The sequence below is a fragment of the Ursus arctos genome, unplaced genomic scaffold (genome assembly GCF_023065955.2).
Source record: "Ursus arctos isolate Adak ecotype North America unplaced genomic scaffold, UrsArc2.0 scaffold_4, whole genome shotgun sequence".
In the NCBI taxonomy this organism is placed as follows: Eukaryota; Metazoa; Chordata; class Mammalia; order Carnivora; family Ursidae; genus Ursus; species Ursus arctos.
Window position 1 is genome coordinate 91570656 of NW_026623056.1, and position 24981 is coordinate 91595636.

The 24981-nt window shown below is 56.6% G+C and overlaps 1 protein-coding gene across 4 annotated transcripts in view; it reads left to right on the forward strand.

The window, feature by feature from the left end:
* Positions 1–24981, forward strand: part of SLC37A1 (solute carrier family 37 member 1) — a 75859-nt gene that overhangs the window by 38915 nt on the left and 11963 nt on the right. For all 4 annotated transcript variants that reach the window (XM_057306700.1, XM_048215156.2, XM_026498725.4 and 1 more), the window contains 11 exons: positions 1684–1819; positions 3152–3228; positions 4122–4288; positions 9482–9519; positions 11736–11813; positions 16933–17064; positions 19691–19781; positions 21848–21910; positions 22403–22488; positions 23455–23503; positions 24668–24741. In XM_057306700.1, coding sequence (XP_057162683.1) covers positions 1684–1819; positions 3152–3228; positions 4122–4288; positions 9482–9519; positions 11736–11813; positions 16933–17064; positions 19691–19781; positions 21848–21910; positions 22403–22488; positions 23455–23503; positions 24668–24741 — 991 coding nt within the window. The remainder of the gene's footprint in view (positions 1–1683; positions 1820–3151; positions 3229–4121; positions 4289–9481; positions 9520–11735; positions 11814–16932; positions 17065–19690; positions 19782–21847; positions 21911–22402; positions 22489–23454; positions 23504–24667; positions 24742–24981) is intronic.

A 24981-nucleotide genomic window follows, 5' to 3' on the forward strand; every position in this document is an offset into this window, starting at 1 on the left:
CCCTAGGCAACATTTAGCAGGATCTGGAAGCGTGGTTGGTTGTCACAACAGGAGAAGGAGGTGTTTCTGGCGTCTAGCAGGCAGAGAGCAGGGCTGCCAAGCATGTTACAGCACAGGACAGCCCCCACCGCAGAGAATGACCCCGTGCAACGTATCAAGAGTTAAGAAGCCCTTAAATAAGATGGTTCTATTGTTGCTTCTTTATTGGAAAAGGTAATTTGTCATACAACTTGCTAATGAGGGTTATTGTAAAATTCTGTCTAATGTGAATCCGGAGTAGAATCGTGACTGTATCGAGGGCATACCCTGCTTCTTTGCGTGGCCTTTTAGTGACATCAGGGCACGTGGCTGGAGAAATGGATCGTTAGTATGTCAGGTCAGCGGTCTGCAGTGGGGCATTCATTAGCGCAGGCCCTTCCTGGCAGGTGCGGCGTGGCCTTTAGTCTGTGTATGGATCGGATATGATATGGGATGGCGTCCATTCCCTTAGGCCGTTTCTTTAACAACTTTGGAGTAGAGACGAAATTTGGGCCCAATGTCGTATAGCAACACTGAGAACATTTGTCAGCCCTGGCCGATGGCACTAGCTCTGTCCCGTGACATCAGACAGGTCAGCCAGCCCCTTTGGGACACGTTTTCTCTTCTCTGAATCCAGAGAGTTGAAATGGATCGCTGGTTTAGCTCTAGAATGCTCTTGAGTTTGCTTTAGTCATTTGGGTGGTGCTAAGTAGATCTTCCCCCTTTGGGGTCTTCAGAAGGAAAGCTTTCCTGATGTATTGGTTCTTGAGATGAAGGACAGAATTTTGGAGCTAGTTCCCTGAGCATTGTTCACGGGCAGGCAAGTGTCATCACGTCTCTTATTTATTTGACTCCAGAATGGCTACATGCAGGGAAAGGAGATCCATGGTTTGCAGTGACTGCAAAAGCTCACAGTCACCTGTGATTATCCTGGGGTTTGTTCACTTAGTGACAGTGACAAGTAGCTCCACGGCGGCACGTCTCCCCGGGCCGTCAGGCATGCACTTCCCGTGGCACGAGCAGCCACCACCGACCCGGCCCTTCGGCCACTTTGATCTCATCCGAGCTCCCAGACAGCTCTGGGCAGGAATTGTCCTGCAAGGCCCGCTAATTAGCGAGTGGCATTGCTGGGAAAGGAGCAGAGCAGCCCTAGCCCCTGTGTCAGACCTCATGTTAAAGAAAATCTGTCTTCAAACCAGGTCACAGTGGTGGCGGCAGGAGGGCAGCTAATGGCAGAGCGCATCCAGCCCGGTGTATGAACGCAGGTGACCTAGCGACAGTTCCAGGGCCGAGAGACTTGCTGAGGCCACCGGTGATCCCTTTTCATGACACACGTCCACAGTCTGAACATCAGCATCTTTAAATACTATGCATATTTACCGGACGTTGTTTATATAAAAGCAGGATTAACTAGCGGGACAAGCTTTTGCTGTTTTGTTTTGTTTTCAGATTTTATTTCTCCATTCCAGAGAGAGAGCCGACGGGGCGGGGGGGGGGGGCAGGTACAAGCAAACTTCCTGCTGAGCATGGAGCCCGATGTGGGGCTCAATCTCAGGATGCCGAGAGCATGACCTGAGCCGAAAGCAAGAGTCGGACGCTTACCTGGCAGCCCCCCGGCCCCGCCTTCTCATTTCTCATGTTTGCTTCTTTTTTCTCCATCCTCAGCGGCATCATAGGGGAACGCCTGCCCATTCGGTATTACCTCACGTTTGGAATGCTGGCCAGTGGTGCTTTTACCGCCCTCTTTGGGTTAGGGTATTTCTACAGTATCCACAGTTTTGGATTCTACGTGGTAACTCAGGTAAGGGCTGGGTCCGTGGCTTCCCATGGACGGCGGGTCCGTGACGAATCAGACTGAGCGTTTGTGCCTCGGGTCCCCACCCCTGCCACAAGAGAAAGCTGCGGGCTGGGGGCAGCACTGTGTCCTGTCTGCCGTCGGGGGTCGGGGTCGGCACGGGCCTGGGAAGCCCCGCTTCCCTTCCGCTCCGTCCTTGCAGCCTCTGTAAGGCCTCCTTAGTCCCAGGAGTTGTCTCTTAAAGAGCCCACTCCCACCCCCACCAGCACCCCAGCAGGGGGACTCCTTCCACCTTCATGTGGAAGACTGAGACGTCGTGTCCTGTGATGCGTTTGACCTCTCGCGTTGGAGGGACGTGAGGTGAGGCAGGGGTAGGAGGAAGGGAGGGCCCTGGAGTTGCTGGCAGGAGGACGGGGCTGCAGGCAGTCAGCGAGGGGAAAGCAGAGAGCCTCACGGTGCTCCAGGGGGCGTAGAGGCCAGGGCAGGCCGTGTGGCCGTGCCGTGCAGCAGGGCCCGTCCGTCCTGCCGCCCTTGTTCCTCCGCTCCCCATGGCCCCGTGGGTAAGTACTGACTGCACGTGGAAGGTGACTTGCCGTTCTGCTGCTCAGCCTCTGAGGCTCCCCACGTAGCCTGGGGGGCGCTATAATATCACAGCGGATGGTATGTAATTTGCTTGTTAAAATGTTGCCATAGGACTTGAAAAAGTTTTAATTACAACAGTGATTCACACTTTGTAGTAAGTGGGGAATCAGAGAGAAGGAATGCGCAGTTTCCCAGAGTCCCAGTGTGTTCCTAGAGGGAGGCAAGCCTGACTGCCCGCGAGGCCAGACCCACGGCCCCCCATCTCCTGGAGGGCTGGCCAGCCCAGCGGCGGTGGGAGGGAGCAGGCAGCTGGACCTGGCCTCCTGTCTGTCATGCACTTGCCCTTGACGCTCCTGAGACTAAAGCAAACCTGCTTGCTGTTCCTGAGCCTCTTCTTAGAGCCTAAGCTCAGAGTGCTCTTGAAAAGTGGAGAAATGCTTTCCCCAAGCACAGGCTCCGGTTTGTGCCCCCTTCAGAGGGTCAGCATACGGGAAGTGAAACGGGTCTGCGAGTTTCTCTGTACGCCATCACTCTTACGATCGCACACAGGCGCACGTGTGTGTGGTTTAAAACACATCTTTGGCCGTTGGGGCTCACATCAAAGAGTGTTTTGCTGCCGCCTTTTTGCGGGAGTCCCCACTCTGCTCCCAAAGTTGCAAAGAACAGGGAGGAGTGAGCTTTTGTGAGCCTGGCCTGAAGTCGGGGCGCGCCCACCCCTTTCGGCTGGCAGTGAGTCCGTTTTCCCCTCTGTCGCAGATCATCAATGGACTGGTGCAGACGACCGGCTGGCCCAGCGTCGTCACCTGCCTCGGCAACTGGTTTGGAAAAGGAAGGTGAGCAAAGGTGGCCCCACTTCCAGCAGCATTTATTTTTTTTTGCGATTCTGATGAAAACCAGACCACCACCTTCTTATTAGTTAATTCTTTGGATTTACTGCAGAAAAAGCCACTTTTACGAGTCCACTGTATGAGGGAAGGTGATTGAAACCTCTGGGACTTGGGGTGCTGAAATTCAGGGGTCCTTCCTCCCAGGAGACGCCCCCCGCTCCCCGCACCGTGTCGTGGGCGGGGCGAGTCTGACCAGCAGCTGCTCACCTGCGAGCCTGGGAGAAACACGGAGCTTAGGGCCCTGCCCCAGGTCTTCCCAAGACTCGAAGGCACGTGGAAGTGTGGCCCGTCCTGAGTGGGTCACCCAGCGCCCAGCAGCAGAGCCGTGCTCAGCCTCTGGGGATGGGACCACAGTCCAGATCCCACTGTGATATCCGAGTGACACACAGCGTAGGAAGACACACAGGGTAGAAAGAGCCCAAGGCCACGAAACGAGACAGGGAAGCCAGAACGAGAGCCCACTCGGCACGCCTGGTCTAGATCCTTCCACTTCGTTCATGTGGTGGGCTCCATGGACGGGGTATTTCCTCAATGACTGTAGTTAGATTATGGAGGCACGAATTTAAATCTGGGGCCTTCCAGGAAGGTCAGGGAGAGGCTTCTGTCCTCTTTCTAAGCACAGAGTCGCTGAGCTCTGAGCGAGGCGTGCACTTGCGCCGCCCGAGGTAAAATAAGAACCCTGTTCTGTGCACGTCTCCGGCCCTCTACCTCCCGGGAGCGGCCTTCCCGCGGATCTCCGTGGCACCTCTCACACGGCCTGGGCACCATCTGTCCTGCACCTGCTGGCCCACGGAAGCTTCTCAACGCCATTTGCCATCTTGTGTTCTGTTGTGTTGCAGGCGAGGTTTGATTATGGGGGTCTGGAACTCCCACACCTCTGTGGGCAACATTTTGGGCTCCTTGATTGCTGGCTACTGGGTGTCCACGTGCTGGGGCCTGTCCTTCGTCGTTCCTGGGGCCATCGTGGCAGCCATGGGGATAGTGTGCTTTCTCTTCCTCATCGAACGTAAGTACACATGGCCTTGGAGGTGACGCCCCGGAGGGCTTTGGGGGGCAAGTAGTTAAAAAAAAGGGCTGTGTTAGTGCACTGCGGGCCCTGGTTGCCCTGGCTCTCCCCGTGCCAGGTAGGCTTCCCTCTTCGGGTGTAGACTTCTCCCGTGAGCTGTTTCTCTCCCGCTCTTGCTGGATTTTCTGTTGTCTCCTGATTTCTGGAGTAGCTGTTGTGGAAATTCCTCCCCCCACCCCCCGCAGCATCGGTGTGCGTGGTTCGCCTTGCGCTCGGCATGTCCCTTCTGAGGCCTGCCACGTGGCTCACCCCCAGGGCTGCAGCGCCCAGACCGCACGGCTGCACCTGCCCGCCCCTCTGGCCACCACAAACTGGTATCTCGCCAGCTTGTTTGCCTTCTGATAAGATAGATCTGGGACAGTATTTTGAAATCATTGCATGACTTAAGACCATATGTGCTAATGAGATGAAGAGTGTTCTTCCAGAAAATCAAATTTTTATTCCGTCTAGACTCAGTACCAAACTTCTGGATTAATTGGGTTTGAAATTAATTTTCAAAACGGAGATCTGACGGGACAAGGACTCCTCGAAGTTCCTCCAGCGCTATTTCAGCGGGTACGGGTCAGGCCGTTCTGACCCCCAGGCTAGTCTGAGGAGCTGTGTTGGGCCCTTGCTTCTTCGATTTGGCTTAAAGCAAAATACAATCATACGGTATAAGCCAGGTCCCTGCGGGTAGCTCCCAGGTGGGGACACTCAGGAGCTCGGTGTCGCCATCCGTGCTGGGCATCGACTGTAGTTTCCGCTGTGCATTCGGAGCTGCCAGCTTCGCCCAGGACGTTCAGGCGTGTTTTACTCAGCTTCTCGCTGCTCCGTCTCTCATTGCTGAAGCTCACCTTTCCATTGTCAAGTAACTACTGTCAACCACACAGATGTGAGGCTCCGGGCCAGCCCATCAGTGAGAGCGGGGGCCATGGTCCGCCGAGGCCTCAGGTGCACCGCTGGTGCGAGCAGGAGGAGGGCCGCTGCTCTCCCCACTTCCACCCTGTCTGCCGGGGTGAGCGAGTAACTGTGAGACAGATGCGGGTATTTGAGCCCACTTACCAATGTCACCAACCTGTGGCATTTAACTGGACCTTGAGTGTCAGAGTCCCGGGAAAGGTCCCCTGTGTCGCCTGTTGTCCAGGCGGGCTCCCTAGCACGCGGAGCTCGGTCTCGGGCGCTCCAGCCTGTTCTTTACACATGAGTCACCCGGAGAACAATGCGAGTCCTCTTGGCTCCTGCGCAGGGGCCCCTGGGTGTGTCCTGCCCAAGGTCTAGAGTCCACAGTCCCTTTTCTTCTCTTCCTCAACCGATGAAGGGTTGGTTCTGGGGGAAAGAGGAAATGCGATGAGGAATGGGGTGTGTGGCAGGAGATGGGAGTGTGTTTGCTGGCCGGTCCGGATCTTAGCACCTGTACCCGTTCAGCCCGGTTCTGCCGGGCGGGGCCTCATCCTCCGCTCAGGGCAGGGTTCCCAAGAACAAGGAAGCTGTGGTTTGTCTTTTGTAATAAAATGAGAGCCTCCTTCCCCCCAGCCACCCCTCCTGTGGCTTCCGGGGGGGGGGCGGGACAAGGCGGAGAGGGTCCACACAGGGCTCTCCTGGAGCCACCTTCCCCCCCACTTCTTGTTGGGACCTCCTGTTCTGTCCAGGGATTGACCTGTGGCCCCCATCCTGTTCCTGCAGTGACCCTGGAACGCTGCTTCTCTCCACCCTGGCCTGCTCTGGGACAGAAGTGCAAGCCCTCAGCTTCCCCAGGCCCACCCAGCCTGTGAGGCTGTCCCGGGAGGCTCGCTGTTACTGGCCCAGAGTGGGGTGGGGGACAGGTGCACACACACCTTCACACCTGTGGTTGTCTCCTGCTCCTCGGGTTCTCCTTGACTTGCTGGCGAAGGCGGCATGCTGACCCTGGTAGGAGACCGGGGGCGCCACGGGCAGGGCAGGTATTCTGGGACCGAGGCCTGGACTCAGAGCTCGTCCCCGCCCCCGCCACCCCCCTGCCCCCTCATTGTTGGGGGTGGACTCGTGGCGGGAGTCTCTACTCTACTGTCAGCCATTAGTCCTGCATACACTGCAGGTGACGTGAGATCCTCAGTTTAGCTCCTGTCACGTCACCTCCAGTGTCTCCTCCCTCCTTCCCAGCGTCTGCACACCTGACCTCCTCCTCTCCTGCTTTTCATGGTCCAGGACGGGTTTCTCACAGCACTGGGTTTCCCCAGAGCCTGGGGTCACCTGATTTATCTCAGTCACCTGGTCCCTGCTCTCACCCAGCATCACCCGGCACTGCCTCGGACGGCGCCTCTCCTGGGATTGGCCGTCCCTGTCCCACCACCCGTGGCTACCCGCTCTCCTCCCCTGGCTTCTGCTGGTGCTGCTCCCCAGTGCTTGGCTCCCATGGCTCGTGGACACCTGATCCTGGCATTTCTCTGCCCTCCCACAGCTGTCTTTCTTCTGAGCCCCATCTTCACTGTGTGCTCCCACAGGGTGCTGGCATCTCCCCTTGTGTAGTAAAATCTGAGGTTTACTTGGTTACTTGCACTGGAGTTCAGACAGCTTGCAGACTCTCCTGGTAATCAGTGAGCACGTGCCCCGTGGCCCTTCTTCTGCGTCATCATGAGGACGCTCTCGGGGGCGAGGCGGCTACCACGTAGCAGGTGCTTTCGGGTCCCAGGCACGGTGCCAGGCTCAGTGCGGACATGATTCCGTGGATTTCCAGGGAAAAGTCTTGAGGTTCAGGGCTGTAGGTGACCTGCCCAAGGTCACACAGTAAGTGCTGAAGTTGGGGTGTAAGTAACCAGGTGCCTGCTCACCCATTCACACTTTCTCACACTCTGGCCATGGACCCCTGGGTCGTTGGGATGTGTTCTTATGGATTCAATTAAAAATTTTTTTTCATTTAGATAATAATTTTAAAAAACCCAACTTCATGTATTATAAATGCTGCCCTTTCTCATAGAGACAACACGCATTTGAAAGACATCTTCTTGCAATGGGGAGTGTAGGTTCTGAAGTCTGTTTCTCCAACCTGGGTTCCCTAGAACCCAGGGAGCTGAACATTATTCTCTGGGATCGTGGGAACTCTTTTCTTAAAAAGCATCTGAGAAATACCACACATGCATGTCTTTGCCGTCACCATCATTCCACCGTGTAACCTGTCCCTGCCGATTAAACGGACGACTGGCCGTGGCTCGTGGGACGTGCGTTGGCCCGAACCGCAGCCCCTCTTCGCTCCCTCCCTCGCTGTGCCTGTGCCCCGCCGCTCCTTCTCGCCTTCCCCTGCCCTGCTTTCCCTGCAGGCGCGGCATCTGTGGGAGAGGAGGTGGATGCATCCGCGGTGTTCCAGGCCCTTCTCTTTCCTACCTGGGACCTCGGAGAGGGCCCCCAGCAGGAGCCATGAGGTCGGCAGGGCTTGCGGCCCCCATCACTCTGGCGCGCAGACCGTTCCTCTCAGCAGGGGGTCCTCATCGCCACAGCAGACCCCCAAGCAGTCCTCTCTGCTCCGTTGTGGCACTGTCTGGGGATGTGCCCTTCCCCCACCGTGCACCGCCATCCCCTGCAGCCGTGGTAGGAAGGGCTTCTCTGCACGTGGTTTTGACGGGGCGCCCCCCTGGGCTCCCCAGTGACTTTCCTCTGGATGCAGCGCCACCAGCTGGCCTCGTGATAGGAGGCATTTCTGTAGCCTTCTGACTTCCCCGCATGCTGGGACCCCGGGCACCCACACATGAGTGTCTGTGAGCAGAGAGAACCCAGTTCACAGGCTCAGGACGTCCTGGCTCCACCTTCTCGCTCGGGCTCCAGCCAGGCACAGGTGCACAAGGCCTGTCTTCATGGTCAAAATGTCCCCTGTCAGCCTGAGTCCACTGTGGACACAGAGCGTGTCGATCTAAACGGGGCTACTTGCTGTCCTCTGTAGCAGAACGACATCAGGGCCATCAGACCCTTTCTGCCAAGGGAATGGGCACCACGTTTTGTCCCCTGGTGACTGGGAGGCCCCGTGGGTCCAGTGACGACGGCCAGCTATAAATCACGCCGAGCGGACGCTAAGAGCAGAGCCCTGCAGACAGGAGGGGCCAATCCACGAGCGCCTTGCTGGTTTCTTTCTGCTCCCTCCTTGCCCTTCTTGTGACCGGGCTCTGTCCTGGTCCTTGCTCCTGCAGGGCTGGGCCTCCATCCTCGGGCCCCTCTGGGTCTGCCTGTGAAGCCACTCTCTGGCTTGTCCCATCCAAGAATCGTGGGTGCTAATGTCCTGTGCAGTGAAAGCCACATTGTGGGGACTGGCTCTTGGGGACTTCACCGGGGCCTCCCTGGGGAGCTCCTCCACGCCACTGACATCACCATATGCAGTGCCGGCACATCTCAGATGTGCCCCCGGGACCACCAGTGCCGATGGGCCTCACACGGTGGGTGTGGAGGAGCCTCTGGTCCAGCAGAGCGTGTGGTCGGCCCGGCGGGGCCTCTCGACGGCTGTCACCCCTGTGTCACCAGAGGGAACTCAGCGGTGGGAAGTTGAGAGCCTTACAGCTGTTGGTGTTCAGTGAGGCTGTTTTACTGAAGGTTACAAAAGACCCGGATTCTGGGTGGGGGCGGGTCAGAGCTGTTTGAGCCCGCCGCCTGGATCTGGAGAAGGGGGTCTGCTTCCCCTGGTGACTTCTCAGTGTGCCTCCTTCTTTGTGTTTAGATAAAAGGCATCTTGTTCCACATCAAGATAGACGTGTCGTCTGCACTAATTCGTATTTGTAATTAATTTCATAATGTGCAACAGCCCATCACAAATGTTGCAGGTCACCCAGGACTCAGTCTTCACGGTCCTCCTGGCCCTTGCCCTTCGGTGTCTTTTCCACGGCCTGGCACGGTCGTATGCATGTGCTCTGCTGCTTCTTACTTGTCCGGTGTGAAACCTTCCCCGTAGTACGAGGCAGTTCTCACACGCGTGGCAGTTAGCCTTTGCCGGGCTCCCTCTGCCCCCCTGCATGTGTCGCGGGGACTGAAGGACGGGGTGTGGGGCGTGCGTGGCGGGGTGCTGCCGCGGGCTTTGTCTTTTTCTTCAACTGTTGCTCATGTGGTCAGGTATCAGGTGGAGTCTTGTTCTGGTGTAATTTCTTGGGTGGTGGAAACGCCCAGCCCTGGGTTCACCGCTGTTCCCGTTTGGTGTTTCAGATCCAAAGGACATCGCCTGCTCCTCGTCCCCGGCGGCGGTAAGCACCCCCTCCACTCCTTGTGTCTTCCAGGACGGTGTGCCGTTGGCCGGTGTCTGATGGCTGTCACCAGCCTGGTCCAGTCTGTGCAGTGTCAGTGGGTAGCAAGTGTGGCCATGGGTCCTGCCCTCAAAACAGTGGCAGTGCTCGAGAAGGGCCAGTCTCACCACAGCGGTGGAAACCCAGACAAGGGGCGTGGTGCTTCCTGGACGGGGTCGTCCCCGCAGAGGCCAATGAGGGGCCCGGTCAGGCCGAGGCTCACGAGGAGCCCAGCCCTGCCCTGCCCTGTCATGGCTGAGAGGATCTTGTTCCTCCTGTCCTCCCACTCCTGCGCGTCCGTTCTCCCTCTTCCCTGTGCCGCTCCCCCAGCTGGTGCCCCTACCTTGGACGAAGTCTCTGTGGCCCCTTCCCCGCTTCCCTTAGAGCAGACCCCAGACTCACCCCTTCCCTCACTTCACTAGCACGGCTCCTCTCCTTCTGGCAGGCCCGCACCGTCCCGTTGAAACAGCCCGCCACCGTTCCAGCAGCAGCGTCTGGCCACCAGTGGTCGGCCTCTGACTTCCCCACCTGGCCTGCTGCTGACGTTGGATACGCTTTTCCCTCCCCGGTGCAGCGCTGTTTCTTGGGCTTCAGACGCCATGCTGTCCCGGTTGTCACATAACCCCAGCTGTGCCCACACAGCATGTTTGCTGGCCCCAAGCCTCTGCCAGACCCCCAGATGCGCAAGCAGCTGTCCGAGCCCTCCCCGCCGGGGATCCGCCCAGGCCCTGGTGGTCGGCACCTCCCTGTGCCCCAGTGTTGCGTCCCGGCAGGGCCTCCCCCTGAGAGCCACACCCCTGCCCCCCTGCCATCCTCGCAGGGGCCTTTGGGGGGCTCAGACATACCACAGCTAGAGTCATCTCTCCACTCCACCCCACAAACTTGCTGGGCCCCAGCATTCCCTGTCTTAGTCAGGGAACCCCTGTCCTCGCCGTGGGCAGGCCACATCCACATCCCCCTAGACACGCGGGATGTCACCTGCGCCACTGGCCCGTGGCACCGGCATCTCTCCTCTGAGGCTCCTAAAACAATTGTCCTCTGCTCCTCCAAACCCGTGCTTCACACGCCCCCTGGGAAGACCTTCCTGGAGCAGGAGTCCAAGCGGGTCCCTGACTTGACCGACAGCCTCCCGCGGCTCCCCGTTTTCCTTGACGTAAATCCACTTAGCCCTCACTACCAGTCCCTTAGGTGGCAGCCCCAGGGCAGGGTCTCCTCTTGCTCTCCGCTGGGGCTGCTGTGTGCGAGGGCAGGCGGGCCAGAGAGCACTGCTCTCGTCCTTTTGTCAGTCCGTGGAGCTCTTCAGCACAATTAATTTGAAAGGAAAGGTTCTGGTACCTTCTTAAGCAAAAATAAAAACTCAATCTTGAAAATCGCTGCTTTCAGGAAGGTTAAAGGCCATGTTAAAAAACTGGAGTTGATATTTTATAGCATTTTAAAAGCCATTTTCCTGCCACGAGCATGGATTTCAGTTTCAGAGTTTACAGGGATCCGTGTTTAGTTGTGCAGTGAATTAATCCTTACAGCTAGCCCCGCAGCTCCACTCCAAGCTGTCCAGCCGAGGAGGGGACACACGCGTCCCCTACACGCACACACCCTGCCTTCTGAATCCTCTGCTGACCTAGGAGGGGCTTGGTTCCTCCCTCGTCAGCGAACAGTATTGCCCAATATTGTTTCTACAGGCTTTTCCTTTCAAGGTCGTTTAAAAACGTCAAAGCCACGAAGGAAAGTGAAGTTGCCACAATGAGCAACTTGACACGTCCTCATACCTCGGTCTTGGATCAAGTCTTCCCGAAAGGATCATCTTCTCACCTTCTTTATCTGAGGGTCTAGAGCCCCCATTTAGCCCTTTGTTTTATTTTATTTGAGAGAGAGAGAGCAGGAGCACGGGGACAGAGGGAGAGGGAGAGAATCTCCAGCAGACTTCCCAGCGCAGAGCCCCACACAGGACTCAATCCCACGACCCCAGGTCATGACCTGAGCCAAAATCAAGAGTTGGTCGCTCAACCGACTGAGCCACCCAGGTCCGGCAGCCGTTTGTTGTATTTTAACCACGGATCTTCCTGGCCCTGGGCGGCTGTTTTGTGAGGCCAGTGCAAGCGCCCTTGCTGCCCTGCAGTTAGACGTGGAGGCTGGCTGGCTGTTCAGTACTTGCTAATCGTGCTTTCCTCTCCCCATAGCCGAAAGGCTGTGAGAACGGCACACACAGATTCCGACTGCAGAAACAGGTCTTCACGGACGACAAGAGCAAGCCTCTGGTGAGTTGAAGCAGCCTCTGCTGCTTTGCAGGAATCAGAGCCCAGCCTGGTGACAAACGTGGGTCTCGTATTTCTTCCAGGAGACCCGCGTTTGCCTTGTGCGATTTCTTTGGGTGGCGGGCTAGACTTTAAGTTTGCAATCAACCTGAAAGCGATGGACTCACTCCACGACTGTTGGCAGCGTTCAATGTCCCGGGCTGTAGGTCAGGCCATGCCTGGAGCGTCAGCCACAGTGTCCCCCCTGCTCCTGTGGACTCCCATTCTGGGGTGGGGGAGACAGGGGTGGAGTACAGACGGGAAACCAGTTTCCCGCAGCAGTTAAATACCAGGCGCGGGGCCCGGCAAGAGGGGGTGAGCAGGCACGGGTTCAGGCCGGGTCTCAGGAGCCATCCCTAAGCAGGGGGCGTGGATAGAGCAGTGAAGGAGGAGGGGCGGGTCTGCACGGACCTGGGCTAGGGGGTTCAGGGGATGCACAGGGAGGGCTGGGAACGGAAGGTGGGCCCAAGAGGTAACAGAGAGAGTCATCTCCCAGGCTTCCACCGTGCCACTCCCATGTTCCAGAAGAGGAAACTGAGGCTGAGTGCTCAGGGACCTGCCCGGTCCTCCTCAGAAGGGAGGCCTGGAGGCAGCCAGCGGGCCCCTTCCCTTTCAGGGCACTTCCGACCAGTCCTTCATGTGGCTCTGCTTCGCAGCACTGACCCACGAGGGCATCTCAGACTCGGTTTTACTCACTGAAGTTATAAGCTCTTTTCTTTTTAAATCAAGTAGCTTAAAAGATAAACGTGCCGCTTTTTTTCTTTACTGCCTAAGGAAACTTATTTGTGGTGGTCGAAATAATGGGAAAGGCAAAAATGATGTGTCAGTTATCTTGGTTCTTGGAATTTAGGGAAATTCAACTGGAATGCTCTAACCTCTCTACTCACTGCTGAGTGTGCATTTAAAAAATTGGGTGTCTTAGTTTGGGCTTCTCTAACAAAAAAAGCACAGACTGGGTGGCTTAAACAACGCACGTTTCTTTCTGGAGGCGGGAAGTCCCAGATCAAGGCACAGGCGGGTCTGGGGTCTGGGGAGGCCCACCTCCAGGCTTGCGGCCGGGCACCTTCTCCTGGGACCCCCGACAGAGCGCAGGGAGGGACGCAAACTCTTGGGGCCTCTCTTTACAAGGCACGGACCCCATCCTGAGGGCTTGGGGTTCCACTCGGAACTTTGGAGGAACCCAGATGCTGGGTCCACAGCATCAGGTGTTCATCGATGTCCAAATGGCTGTAAGTCCTGATTGTCACCGAAGACTTACCTCTTTCCCTGAGGCACGACCCCCAGCCCCGTGTTGCTCACAGTACTGACCGGTAAAGCTGGCCCGTCTTCTGCGTGTAACTTCCCTCTTCCCTTTCCTGCTCCTTCTGCAAAGTCTCTCGACTAACGTGTCACCAGAGAGGCCCTGGCAGGTCTTGTTTCTTCGGGCCTGGCCACACCACAGGCTGACTCTGATGTGCCCACGACCAGGCAGGTTTTGTTCCCTTGTGGCTTACGGCAGGAAGGGCTCAGGCACTGGAGGTGGCTCTCGGGTCACCAGGCAGGATGCCCCCAAGCTCGGCAGGACATTCTGGTGTGCCTTTTCCCAGAATGACCTGGCTCAGATCCACTGGGCTCAGAGTTCAGCGTCAGCCAGCCCCCTCCTCCCCGACACTCCTGTGCCAGGCAGGACTCCGTGAACAACTTCGTGAGGAAGGGCGTGAGGAAGCAAGGACGAGCGAGGAGGAAGAGGCTCTGGCGTCACAGAACCAAGACAACCTTCTTCCATCCTTCAGGTCTTTATGATGATTGGCTCGTGAACAGTCGAAATTTGTCACCTTGTAGTCACAGGTCATTGTCTGTCCTTGGCTTTTCTCAGGAGCTTTCTGATTGGCTGTGGCTCAGCAAACACATCCTGAGCACCAAGTGGGTGTTCTAATGCTGAGGGTGACTCCACGTGGCACACCCGTGGGAATCCGCAGGTCTCTGGGGGTGGCCTTCCCGCACAGGGTAGCTGCAGGCGACATGGGGCGTGGCGTGGGCCCATCCCGTTTACGTGAGTGCATCACTACACGCTTCCCCTCCCCCCGCCGTGTGTGTGAGTGTGTGAGTGCACGTGTCCTTGTGCTCTCGGACTGCTAGGCCTGGGAGTGGGGTTCCCTGGCTGAAGAACCCCCACCCCACCCCCCGCAGAGGGTTCCACAGGTGCCGTCAGACCCTATAGGGCCCTTGGTGCACAGCTTCCCGTGTCCTGGTCATCCCAGCGGGTCTCTGGCCCTGTAAAGAGGCAGCTTTGCCCCCCTGGTTCATTTTGGAAAATCCACCATGACGTCCCACTGTCCCTTTGTATCCTCCAGATACTGCAAAGGACTAGAATTTGGTATCTGGGAGCCCCCGGGCTGTGCATAAAGATGAATGGCTGTGGGCGGGGCCCTTTCCAACAAAGACCAAGCTTGCTTAGATAAGGAGCCGAGGGGCTGGATCTGGGACTTTGCACTAGCCCAGCGGGTGGCCCAGAAGTGCTTTACGGAGCCGGCACGGGCCAGGCGGGTTTCCATGTGCAATTCCTGCTCCGGGCTACGGGCGCTCTTCTCTTACCTGAGAGGACCTGTTGGCTCTGTTTTCTCTTATTCTGGCTGCATGCCATCCACTGGAGAGCCTGCTTAGTGTTTACAAACACCTGTCCTAGTCCTGAAACCATAGAAATCCCAGAAGAGAGCACAGGCAGTAATGTTTCCGACATCGGGTGTACCAGCATTTTCTACATCTGTCTCCTGAGGCAAGGAAAATAAAATCAAAAATTAACTATTAGGACTTCATCGAGATAAAAGCTTCTGCAGTCCTACGGCATGGGAGAAGATATTTGCAATTGACATAGCTGATAAAGGGTTAGTAACTCAACACCAAACACCAAACAATACAATTTAAAAATGGGCAGAAGACATGAATAGACATTTCTTCAAGACATCCAGAGGCCAACAGAGTGCTCAGCATCACTCATCATCAGGGAAATGCAAATCAAAACCACCATGAGATACGCCCTCACACCAGTCAGAATGGCTAAAATGAACAACACAGGAAACAATAGATGTTGGCGAGGATGCAGAGAAAGGGGAGCCCTTGTGCACTGTTGGTGGGAATGCAAGCTGATGCAGCCACTCTGGAAAACAGTATGGAGGGTCCTCAAAAAATTACAAATAGAGCTATCCTATGACCCAGCAGTTGCACTACTAGGTATTTACCCCAAAAAACCAAAAACACTAATTTGAAAAGATAAATGCATCCCAATGTTTATGATAGCAATGTTCACGGTAGCCAAGATATGGAAGCAGCCCAGGTGTCCACTGACAGGTGAATGGATAAAGGAGAGGTGAGGTGTGTGTGTATAGGAATATTATTCAGTTGTAAAAAAAAGAATGAAATGTTGCCCTTTGCAGTAGCATGGATGGAACTAGAGGGTATCATGCTAAGGGAAATAGAGATCTCACTCATGTGGAATTAAAGAAAACAAAAGAGCAAAGGGGAAAAAGAGAGAGACAAACCAAGAAACAGACTCTTTTTTTTTTTTTTTTTAAGATTTTGTTTATTTGACAGAGGCAGCCAGCGAGAGAGGGAGAACAAGCAGGGGGAGTGGGAGAGGAAGAAGCAGGCTCCCAACGGAGGAGCCTGATGTGGGGCTCGATCCCAGAACGCTGGGATCACACCCTGAGCCGAAGGCAGTCGCTTAACGACTGCACCACCCAGGCACCCCAAGAAACAGACTCTTAACTCTTCCACCATGTTGTGGTTGGACATCAGCTTCTCGGTGATGGGGACTTTGGGTCACCCCAGAGGCGGGCTGCTGGAGCCTTCCTTCCAGTATGCCAATTTCTGTTCTTCCCTGGAAAAGAATTCTAAATATCGAGAGAAGAACATGGCAACGCCTAGTCAGTTTCTTTTTTCCTAATTTAGCTGCACTTTGAAACCTGCATAGGTTGTAGTGAGATAAATACAACAAAACTGTTCGACTTGGTGGAAAGTGTGAGATGCACAGAAACATTTCTTTGTAAGTCTTTGACCTTCGTGGTTCACTCGTGAAGAACATCTTTATTTTTTTTTAAAGATTTTATTTATTTATTTGAGAGAGAAAGACAGAGATAGTGACAGAGATGGCAAGAGAGAGCACGAGTGGGGAGGAGAGGGAGAAGCAGGCTCCCACTGAGCAGGGAGCCCAACATAGGACTCGGCCCCAGGACCCCAGGACATGACCCGAGCCGAAGGCGGACGCTTCACCGACTGACCCCTCAGGCGCCCCATGAAGAACATCTTTAGATCATCCTGGCTCTGACGTGGCCCCCACCCCTGAACTGGGGAGCACTGTTCTTTGCTTCAGTGAAGGCAAACTTTGTCCTTTAGGAAGGTCCAGAATTGGAATTTACAGAATATTGGAAGTGCTTTATGAATTTTAAAACAATGTTTTTTTCTGATAACGGGTGTCCCTTGTGAACTCCTTAGTAAATACAGGACCATGTAAAGAATTTATTGACCTTCCCCTAAAAATCATATGTATTCTATCACTCAGTGATAACCATTGTCAGTTTAGAATTTAGCTGCTTTTCTCCCCTATAATGAGATCCCTCTAGTTACCTAGATATGTACTGGGTACATACTAAATGTTTTTTTAAGATCATAATGAAAATGCAGTTTTGACTGTTTTATTATTTAATGGGACATAAGCATTAAAAGCTCACCAGTTTTTTTTTGTTTTTGTTTTTTTTGTTTTTACAACCACAACAAGATATGCCCTTTAAATGGATGTACTTGACCAATTCTCACTGGTGGTGCACGGTTCAGTTTATGGTATTTTTCCGCCTTTCAAATTATTTTTTACAAGTAGATCCCTAGAGTGCTGGGTCAAAGGATTTTGCATGTTTTTAGTTCGTATTTCCTAGAGACATGTGGGCGCTCAGGACTCAAAGGCAAAGACCCGGTGAGCAGCTTCCCCAGGACGACCCCAAGACCTAGCGGAGCGGCGTCCTGCTCGGGAGTTCTGGCCCCACTCAGCCCCCTGCACTCCCTGCTAACACCTGTTCTTCTCTCTTCCCTTCCCCATGGGATTCACCGCCAGGACCCCGAGATGCAGTGCTTGCTGCTGTCAGACGGAAAGCACCCCGTCCATCAGAACCACGTCTTGGTCCTCCCAGCCGACGGCGGGGGCAGCATGGCCGCCATCAGCTTCACCGGGGCCTTGAGAATCCCCGTGAGTACACACGCCTGGGAGGAGTTTCCGAAGGGGGCATTTGTGCCTACTGATGATGTTCTTTCTTAACAGAAGAAATCCGCGGTTATGTAATCCGTGGGTTAGAACCCTCCAGCATGAGCCAGAGGGTTTATGCCAACTCGGGGACTGAGTAAGGCTGCTGTGTTTGCCTCACGCTAAACTTTACATTTTTCAAAATTAGTTGCCTCCATGTAGGAGTTCACCCATTTCATAGACGAATAGGGGTTCCCACCTCCACTTGGGAAACCAGAATGTGTGACCCCAGCAAGCCCCTGGCCCCGTGTCCCAGCCCCTCCCTGGCCCTTGAAGACCCTGAGTGTGAGCCCCTGGGGGGCCCTGTCCCCCAGTTCTGCTCTGTGGTGTGGGTGAGCCCGCTCCATTTTCTTTACCCTCTAACGTGCTTTCAGAGAACAAGGCTGGTGCGTTGGAGCTGCACGTGCTCGCGGAAGCGGGGGGTGTGCAGAGCCAAGGGAAAACGCAGAGGCCCCGGACGCACAACGCTGATGGTCCACAGACTCTGCTCTTGCTCGTTGTTTATTTTCTTTCTTTTGTATTTTTTAAGATTTTATTTATTTATTGTACAGAGAGAGAGAGCACAAGCAGGGGGAACAGCAGGCAGAGGCAGAGGGAGAAGCAGGGTCCCCACTGAGCAGGGAGTCCGACGTGAGGCTCACTCCCAGGACCCTGGGATCATGACCTGAGCCGAAGGCAGTCGCGTAATCAATGAGCCACCCCGGCGCCCGCCCCTCTTGTCCGCTGTTTCAAGATCAGAGTGCTGGTCCGTGGGAGGCGGGCCGTGGCTCCAGGCCGACAGGCACACAGAGCGCCTGCTGGTGGGCGCGTGGGTGTGTGGTCAGGGTGTGAAGGAGGTCCAGGGAGAGGTTTTCCGCACAGGGCGGGGGCTGTGCCGTGGTGAGATTTCTTACTGCTTTAGATTTGTCTCGTATGAAATTCCTGAGCTCCCTCAGCAGAGAATCTGGAGGGCTCACCAAGGACACGTGGAAAATGTGTTCTTCTGATGTGGCGAGCCGTGGCAGGCGATGAGCAGAGCCCAGGCCAGAAGCAGGTGGAGGGGGAGATCGCGAACACTGCCCACGTGGGGTAGGATGTCCGGGCCATGCTGCTGCCAGGCCCGAGGACCGCGCCTAGAGGCGTCTGGGCTCCTGCCCTGGGGTGTGATACGACAGGAGCTACTGCAGATCACACCCAGGCCGGCAGGGCGTCACCAGCCCCCGGCTGGCCGCGGTGAGAGAGGCTGAGGGAGCACAGGCCCAGAGGCCGCTCAGCGACTGGGTGAGGCAGGAAACAGAAACAGTGCACCCGGGACCTGAGAATCACGTCACCAAAGTGAAAGAACTTCGGAGAACTTGTGCTTGAGAACGGAAAGTCCTGGCAGCACCCAGACGAAGCCGGGCGTCCCGCCAGCAGGGAGGGTGGAAAGCCAGGCCGGGGCACCCAGCGCCACTGAGAATGTGGGCTGGCTGCTTTTAAATAGAAAGTTACCTTTAAAATGTGGTTGTTAGTAACATGTAGTAACTTTCCCAGTGGTGCCTGTTGTGCGGCTGCTCGGCTGAGGGTAGGGGCGCCACGGTTACAGAGGGCAGGTGGCGCCGTGGCCTGGCCCGGCCCTGCCACAGATGCGCTGGGTGTCCCAGGCATGTGTGTCAGCCACACTGAGCCTCCGTCCCTCGTCTGCAGTGGGCTCAGTGCCTGACGTGATCCTTCACGTTCCGAGGATGAAATGAGGTCGCTCAGGAGGACAGTGAGCGCCGCGCGGGCATGTGGTCCGCTCCCACTGGCCCTGCGCACATCCTCGGACCGGGCCAGCCACTGTGAGACACTAACTCGGGTAATTTCAGAATCACGTAAATTGAGATTTGTCTCTAGTTCGGGGGGTGTCCCTGTGTGCACACCGCGTGACACCTTAGTGTTACCTCGTGTCTCAGCCAGACCTCCCGAAGATGTCTGCAATGAGTGTCTCGTGATGCCACGTCTTTCTGAGGGTAGGACTCTCACAGTAGCCGTCAGACTGCAGGCCCCGTGTCCTCGTCAAGACCCACATTCCTCTTCGTGGTGTCTTCCCAGCGCCCCTGCTTTGTCGGGCGCAGGCAGGATGTGGGTGCAAGTGCGGGCACGTGGGCGCACTGCGGCCCGTCGGAAGACCTGTCCCGTGTGTGTCGGCTGCCGCGTGGTTTGCGGTGGTTTCCGGCGAAAGAGAGGGAGCACCACGTGTGCAGTGACGACGTCCCCTCCAGCACGCTCTGAGAAATCCTTTACAGCTAAGTTTCCAGAGTGACGTGGCGTGGGAATCAAATCAGCGCGTACTTTTGTGGACTCTGCTCTCACGTCAAGACATTGGGTCTCAATCTGCAGAGAGAGGCGATACTGCAAGAGTGGCTGTGGGCGCGTCCTCCGACCACCCCTGCCTCCCGGCGGCGCCCGGCCCCACAGATGCCACCTCCCCCTCCTGGCCGTGTCTGCAGGTGCCCCACCAGACACACGCGCCGGCTGTTTTGACGGGGATGAAGTAACTCATAATTGTGTCGCACGTTTTAGTAAACCTGCCGAGCACACGCCTGGGATAAAGACTGGCTCTCTTTTTCAGGGTGTGATCGAGTTCTCTCTGTGTTTGCTGTTTGCAAAGTTGGTCAGCTATACCTTCCTCTTCTGGCTTCCTCTGTACATCACGAATGTGGGTGAGTATCTGTTGCTGGAAACACCAGTGTCAGGTTCCTGCAGTGCCTGTGATCTGGACTCCCTTTTGTGTGCTGATTTCTAGAGTCTCCTGATGCACGAGGAGTTGAGACGTACTTTTGCATCAAACAGTGTGGTTAGTAGAAAAGTGGAGGCAAAAGAGAATTCGGATATGGAAGTTGTATGGCCATAATAACCTTGACGGGGCTTAAGGGGCCCCGTGTTCCCCCCTCAACTGTGGCTGCCAGCTCCATGGGGCTCTTCCTATCTGGGGCAGCCTGCATTTTAATCTAGGCCCCATCGAACTTCAGGTCATACGGTCCGTGAGGAGTGGAGGCCCCGGGGATCTGAGATAATAAGTGCTGAGTCATCTGACCTGGAAATTGCTCCTTGGAGATGAGCTCTAGTTCTGGGGACAGCTGACAGCCTGTCCTACGTTCCTAAGTCCGGCCATGGCTGAAGCTGTGGATAGGACAGAACACAGCAGCCTGCTGGCACCACGACCCTGTGCTATGTGTGACCACAGAGGGAAGGTCAAGGAGGGCACCAGCCGTTCTTAAAAGATGCTTGAGTGCAGGGCCGCAACCACGGCTGAAGGGGGTGGGGGACAGGGAGGGCCCTGGAGCCTCCAGGCGCAGGAGCCAGGGATTGCAAGGAGAAAGGAGAGAAACTAGGGCCCCCGGAGATGGGGGCTCTGGGGAGTGTGATGACAAGGGGAGATTTGGAATGTGGGGTTCACAGAGCACAGACCACTGTCGGAGAGGAAGACCTTCCTCTGCCCTGTGGTCCTTCTAGTGGACTCAGAATCAAAATGCCATGCGACAGATGCCAGGAGAACATTGCAGTTAAAACGTGCGTACGAGAACCCACACAGACAGGGACGTTTCAGAGACAGTGAGGCAACATGAAGCTTATGTGAGCTGAGGAGAGGGGTTGGGTCTGGGGGTACAGGGGGCGAAAGTTCATGAGCAGGCAGGTGAGAGGAGGTGTTTGGAAAACACAAGTTTGCGCCCTTACGAGATCAGTTCCGTGGGTAAAGGGAAGTCTGGTAATAGCTCCCTTCCTGGTTCAGGCTCTCCTTCCGTGTGAATCTAGGCGGGGTGGGGGGGGGGGGAGGCAGAGAGCTTTTCCTGAATCTGCTGGGTTTTAATTACTTTAACTCAAAATAATTTTTTTAGATATTTGTTTGTTTGTTTGTTTATTTAGAGTGCATGAGTAGGGGGAGGGGGAGAGAGATTCTCAAGCCGACTCCACACTGAGCTCGGAGCCTGACTTGGGGCTCGATCTCACCACCTTGAGATCATGACGTGAGCCAAAATCAAGAGTCGGATGCTTAACCAACTAGGTCACCCAGGTGCCCCCTTAAGTCAAAATAATCTTTATGCCAAAGTGGCCTGTCTTGGGGCAGCCTGCCCTGGACCCCAACACCACATGTTCCCAATGGTCGTAACAACAAGCAGAGGTGGCCGTGAGCCCAAGGCAAGAGGACTGAGTTTCACTGGGACAGCAGCTGAGGCAGCAAGGGGACCGTCCACATTAGAGGGGACAGAGTCTGTGCGGGGGAGGACCGTGCGGAGCTGCTCCCTGTCCAGTGACTCCATTAGGGGAGGCAGGCCGCAGGCAGTGTAGACCAGCATCCTACCTTCTTTCTTCCTTTGTTCCCTGTGATTGCAGAAGGGGTGACATTTTCAGGACTCTAGTCATGAATTGCTGGCTTTTCCAGTCCTAGTGATTAAAAAATTTGGCACTGAGGACACCAGGAAAGGCTGGACTTGACCCATGGTCCCCAAATGCTTCCTCAGCCCGCTTAAGATAGTGCTATGCCCAACTTACGGCTACCCCTGGGGGACACTGAACCAGAGGGGATGGCAGTTAGGCTGAGCCGGGCAAGTCCTCATTTCTTGGTGAAGAGTGGCTGTCATCTTTGCTGCCGGTCTACCTGCACAGCAGGCTTCGGAATCCACTCTTAGCTACTATCGGTGCGAGTCACCCTTAGGAAGCAGAAGAGTGCCACGCGTGGTCTTCCTTTGCTGTGACTTGCTCACAAGGACGCTTGTGGTTTTGTTAGATCACCTCGACGCCAGACAGGCCGGGGAGCTCTCCACCCTGTTTGATGTGGGCGGCATCTTCGGTGAGTCCCTCCCTCCCTGTTGTGCTTGGGCAGAAACTTAGCCTGTGGTAGCTGAACGCCTGGGCCTGTGTCCTCTCTGAGCTGAGTTTCTGCTGAGAGCCACACGTGTTCCCCAAATCGTTGCGTCACCCGGGTGCACGTATGGCCGTCCCTCTGGGGGACGCATCTTACTCGGAGCCCGAACGGACGCTCCCTTGGAAGCGGGGGCCCGCCTCACAGTAGTGAGTGCCCTGACAGTGAAGGGGCTTCGGGGCCAGCCTCAAACCAGACCCAAGACTTGCCCTCTGTCTCACGGGGAGGTGCCCCCGGGTCACCCACATCTGCCCACGAGGCCTGTTCACAGAGGCGGCTTCCTGCTAACGGTGAACGGGGACAGGGACGTGGAGAAGGAGATGATTCTCTTGTTTCTGCTGCCTTGTATCTCCGCTTTCTCTCGGTGGGCTCTTGCCCTGGGGACCCAAGCACCCCGGGCCTCACCCCTCTGCGTTGCAGGTGGGATCCTGGCAGGTGTGATCTCAGACCGACTGGAGAAGAGGGCCTCCACCTGTGGCCTGATGCTGCTGCTGGCGGCCCCAACGGTGAGCCCGGCCCCTGCCACACCCCTGCCCTGTCCGGGTCCCGAGCCTCCGGAAGTAGCCACCCTCCCCGCCAGCAAACACTGTCACGTCCCGCCCGGACTCAGCCCCATTCGTGGCTCGTGGTTTCTGGATACTGGCTATGGCCTCTGAACCCCTCAGCGTGCCCCATGGGCCTGCCGAGCCCACTCCCCCAGATGCCTGCCATGCCCCCTGCACGTTGCTGGGCCACCTCTTCCTTCATCCCTGGCTCCCTGTGGGGGGCTCCCTCCCTGCCCCCTCCCGTCCCCCACGGGCTCCTGCTCGGCCTCTAGGATCCCCCACCTCCCCAGGCAGCGCTGACCCTGCCCAGCGTCCTGCTGGGTTCTGCTTTTCATGCATTTGGTGGCACATGACCTTGGACAGGTGGCCTTCTCTCTCTCGGCCTGTTTCCTCATCCGAAAAATGAGGGTGCCAGTAGCACCCCTCCCAGAGTGAATGTGAGGGTTTCTAAATCAGTACTGTTTTACAGTCATGGAAATTTCAGGAATAATGCTATTACTCACCAGCTTGCATTGTAAGTGCCCGTCGGCCACTCCGCTGGGCCGTGTCCCCAGAACAAGGCCTAGCTGCCAGTCACCTGGGGCCTGGGACTGGCCAACACAGACCCTCCAAGAACCCTCACGGAGGAAGTGTGTGTGGGCCCTGCCGCAGGACCCCCATCAGCCCCTGCAGCTGTTCGGGGGGACAGCCCGAGGAGGAGACGGTCGCACTGAGCACGGAGCCCAGGGAGAGCTGCCCCGTCCATCAGCCCTGGGAGCTCAGAGCGGGAGGTGCCGTCAGAACCCGCACGGGGGCCAAGGCTGGGGACTCCCGGGCGCCTGTCTCCACTCTCCCGAATCCCCTGCCTGGCTTTCCGAAAGACAGGCTCCTGGGCGGTGTCCGCCGCCTGTAGTAAGCCACCGTCCCCTGTGTTTGCACCCTTCACAGCTCTATGTATTCTCCACCATCAGCAAAATGGGCCTCGAAGCCACTGTCGGTGAGTCCGTGAGGCTTTTCTTCGTGCACACATGCGTCCTGTCCACACAGCCTGATGAAACACGGTAGAAAATCAGCACAGAGGCGTTTGGCTGGTGTCGCCGGAGCCTTGGTGTGGCTACAGTAGTTGCTCACCGCCCGGGGCTGGTGGCCACGCACCCCAGAGCCCAGCCTTGGGGCCAGATCTGAGACACGGTGGGGTCGGCTTCTCCCTCCATCCCTCTCCCTCTCTGGGCGGCACGCCTGCTCCCCGAGGGAGGCCTGTCCGTCCGCAGCCCTGAGCGCAGGTGTGGGAGAGCACAGGCCACCTGCTCTGGGGCCACGAGGAGGCCCCCAGAGAAGCCCCGAGCCCCCGGAAGGCGGCAGGCAGGGCCGCGGCAGCCCGAGGCCTGGTGGGCGAGAGCAGGCCGGAGCCAGGCAGGGCGCAGACTCCCAGCTGGCTCCTGTCTGCTGCCCCTGGAGAGCGCTTGCATGATACGGGGACTATTTTTAACTTCCTGCAGGCAACACTGTCTGATGATGGCTCTGACAGTTGGTAAATATTTTTTCTGTCATAACAAGCTGGCAGCGGGGGCTGGGAAGGAAGCAGGCTGTGTGTGAGCCCAGTAGAAGTTACCCAGAAGGCACGTTGCTGACGCGAGGGACCATGGGGTTTCCCGTGACCCGTTGGTCCAGAAGCTTCTGCACAGAGTGTGAACCAGAGGCTAGTGAAATGAGCCTAGAGGACACTGTAGAAAGTGTGTGTTCAGAAATAAGTGTGTTATCCTGCCCTCGGGAGCTCGTCTGCGCTGGGTCTCCGAGTTCCCCTCAGGGGCTGCCACCAGCAGCTGTGGGCACTCTCACACTTGGGACGCCAGGGTTCTTCTCACTCCCAGGGTGTCCACAGCTGTCCCCGTGGAGGGTCGAGGAAACGGGAGTACTGGGTCCTCCAGACACAGCCAGAGCCCTCCGGGGAGTGTGAGAGGACTTACCACCTGCCCATTGTGCTTGGACGAGCGGTCACGGCCCCCCAGACATGCGGGCCACCTTCCCAGCACCCCTGCGTTTGCTCAGGCCGGCCCATGCCTGACACCAGGCTGCCCACAGGGTGGCTGAGGCCGTGGAGGCCCTCCCAGAGGGCACTGTTTTGCCCCTAAATCCCTCCTTCTGGTTTTGGTTCCCACAGCCATGCTGCTTCTCAGCGGGGCCCTGGTCAGCGGGCCGTACGCTCTGATCACCACTGCCGTCTCCGCCGACCTGGTGAGTGGTAACGCGCGTGCGCACAGAGCAGAGGCAGGTGCCGGTCCTCTCTGCCGTTCTTGACAGAGATGGTTGCCGTAGGTAAAACCAGGTCTTTACAGAAGCAGCTTTTTCCCTGTGCCTCATAGCTATGCTTGTAAGAGCCTTCTGAAGCCGGCGTGTGGAGACGCCGTCCCCGTTCCATGCGTGAGGGTGCCGAGCCGAGGCGAAGGGGCTCGTGAGGCCCCAGGTCAGAATCCA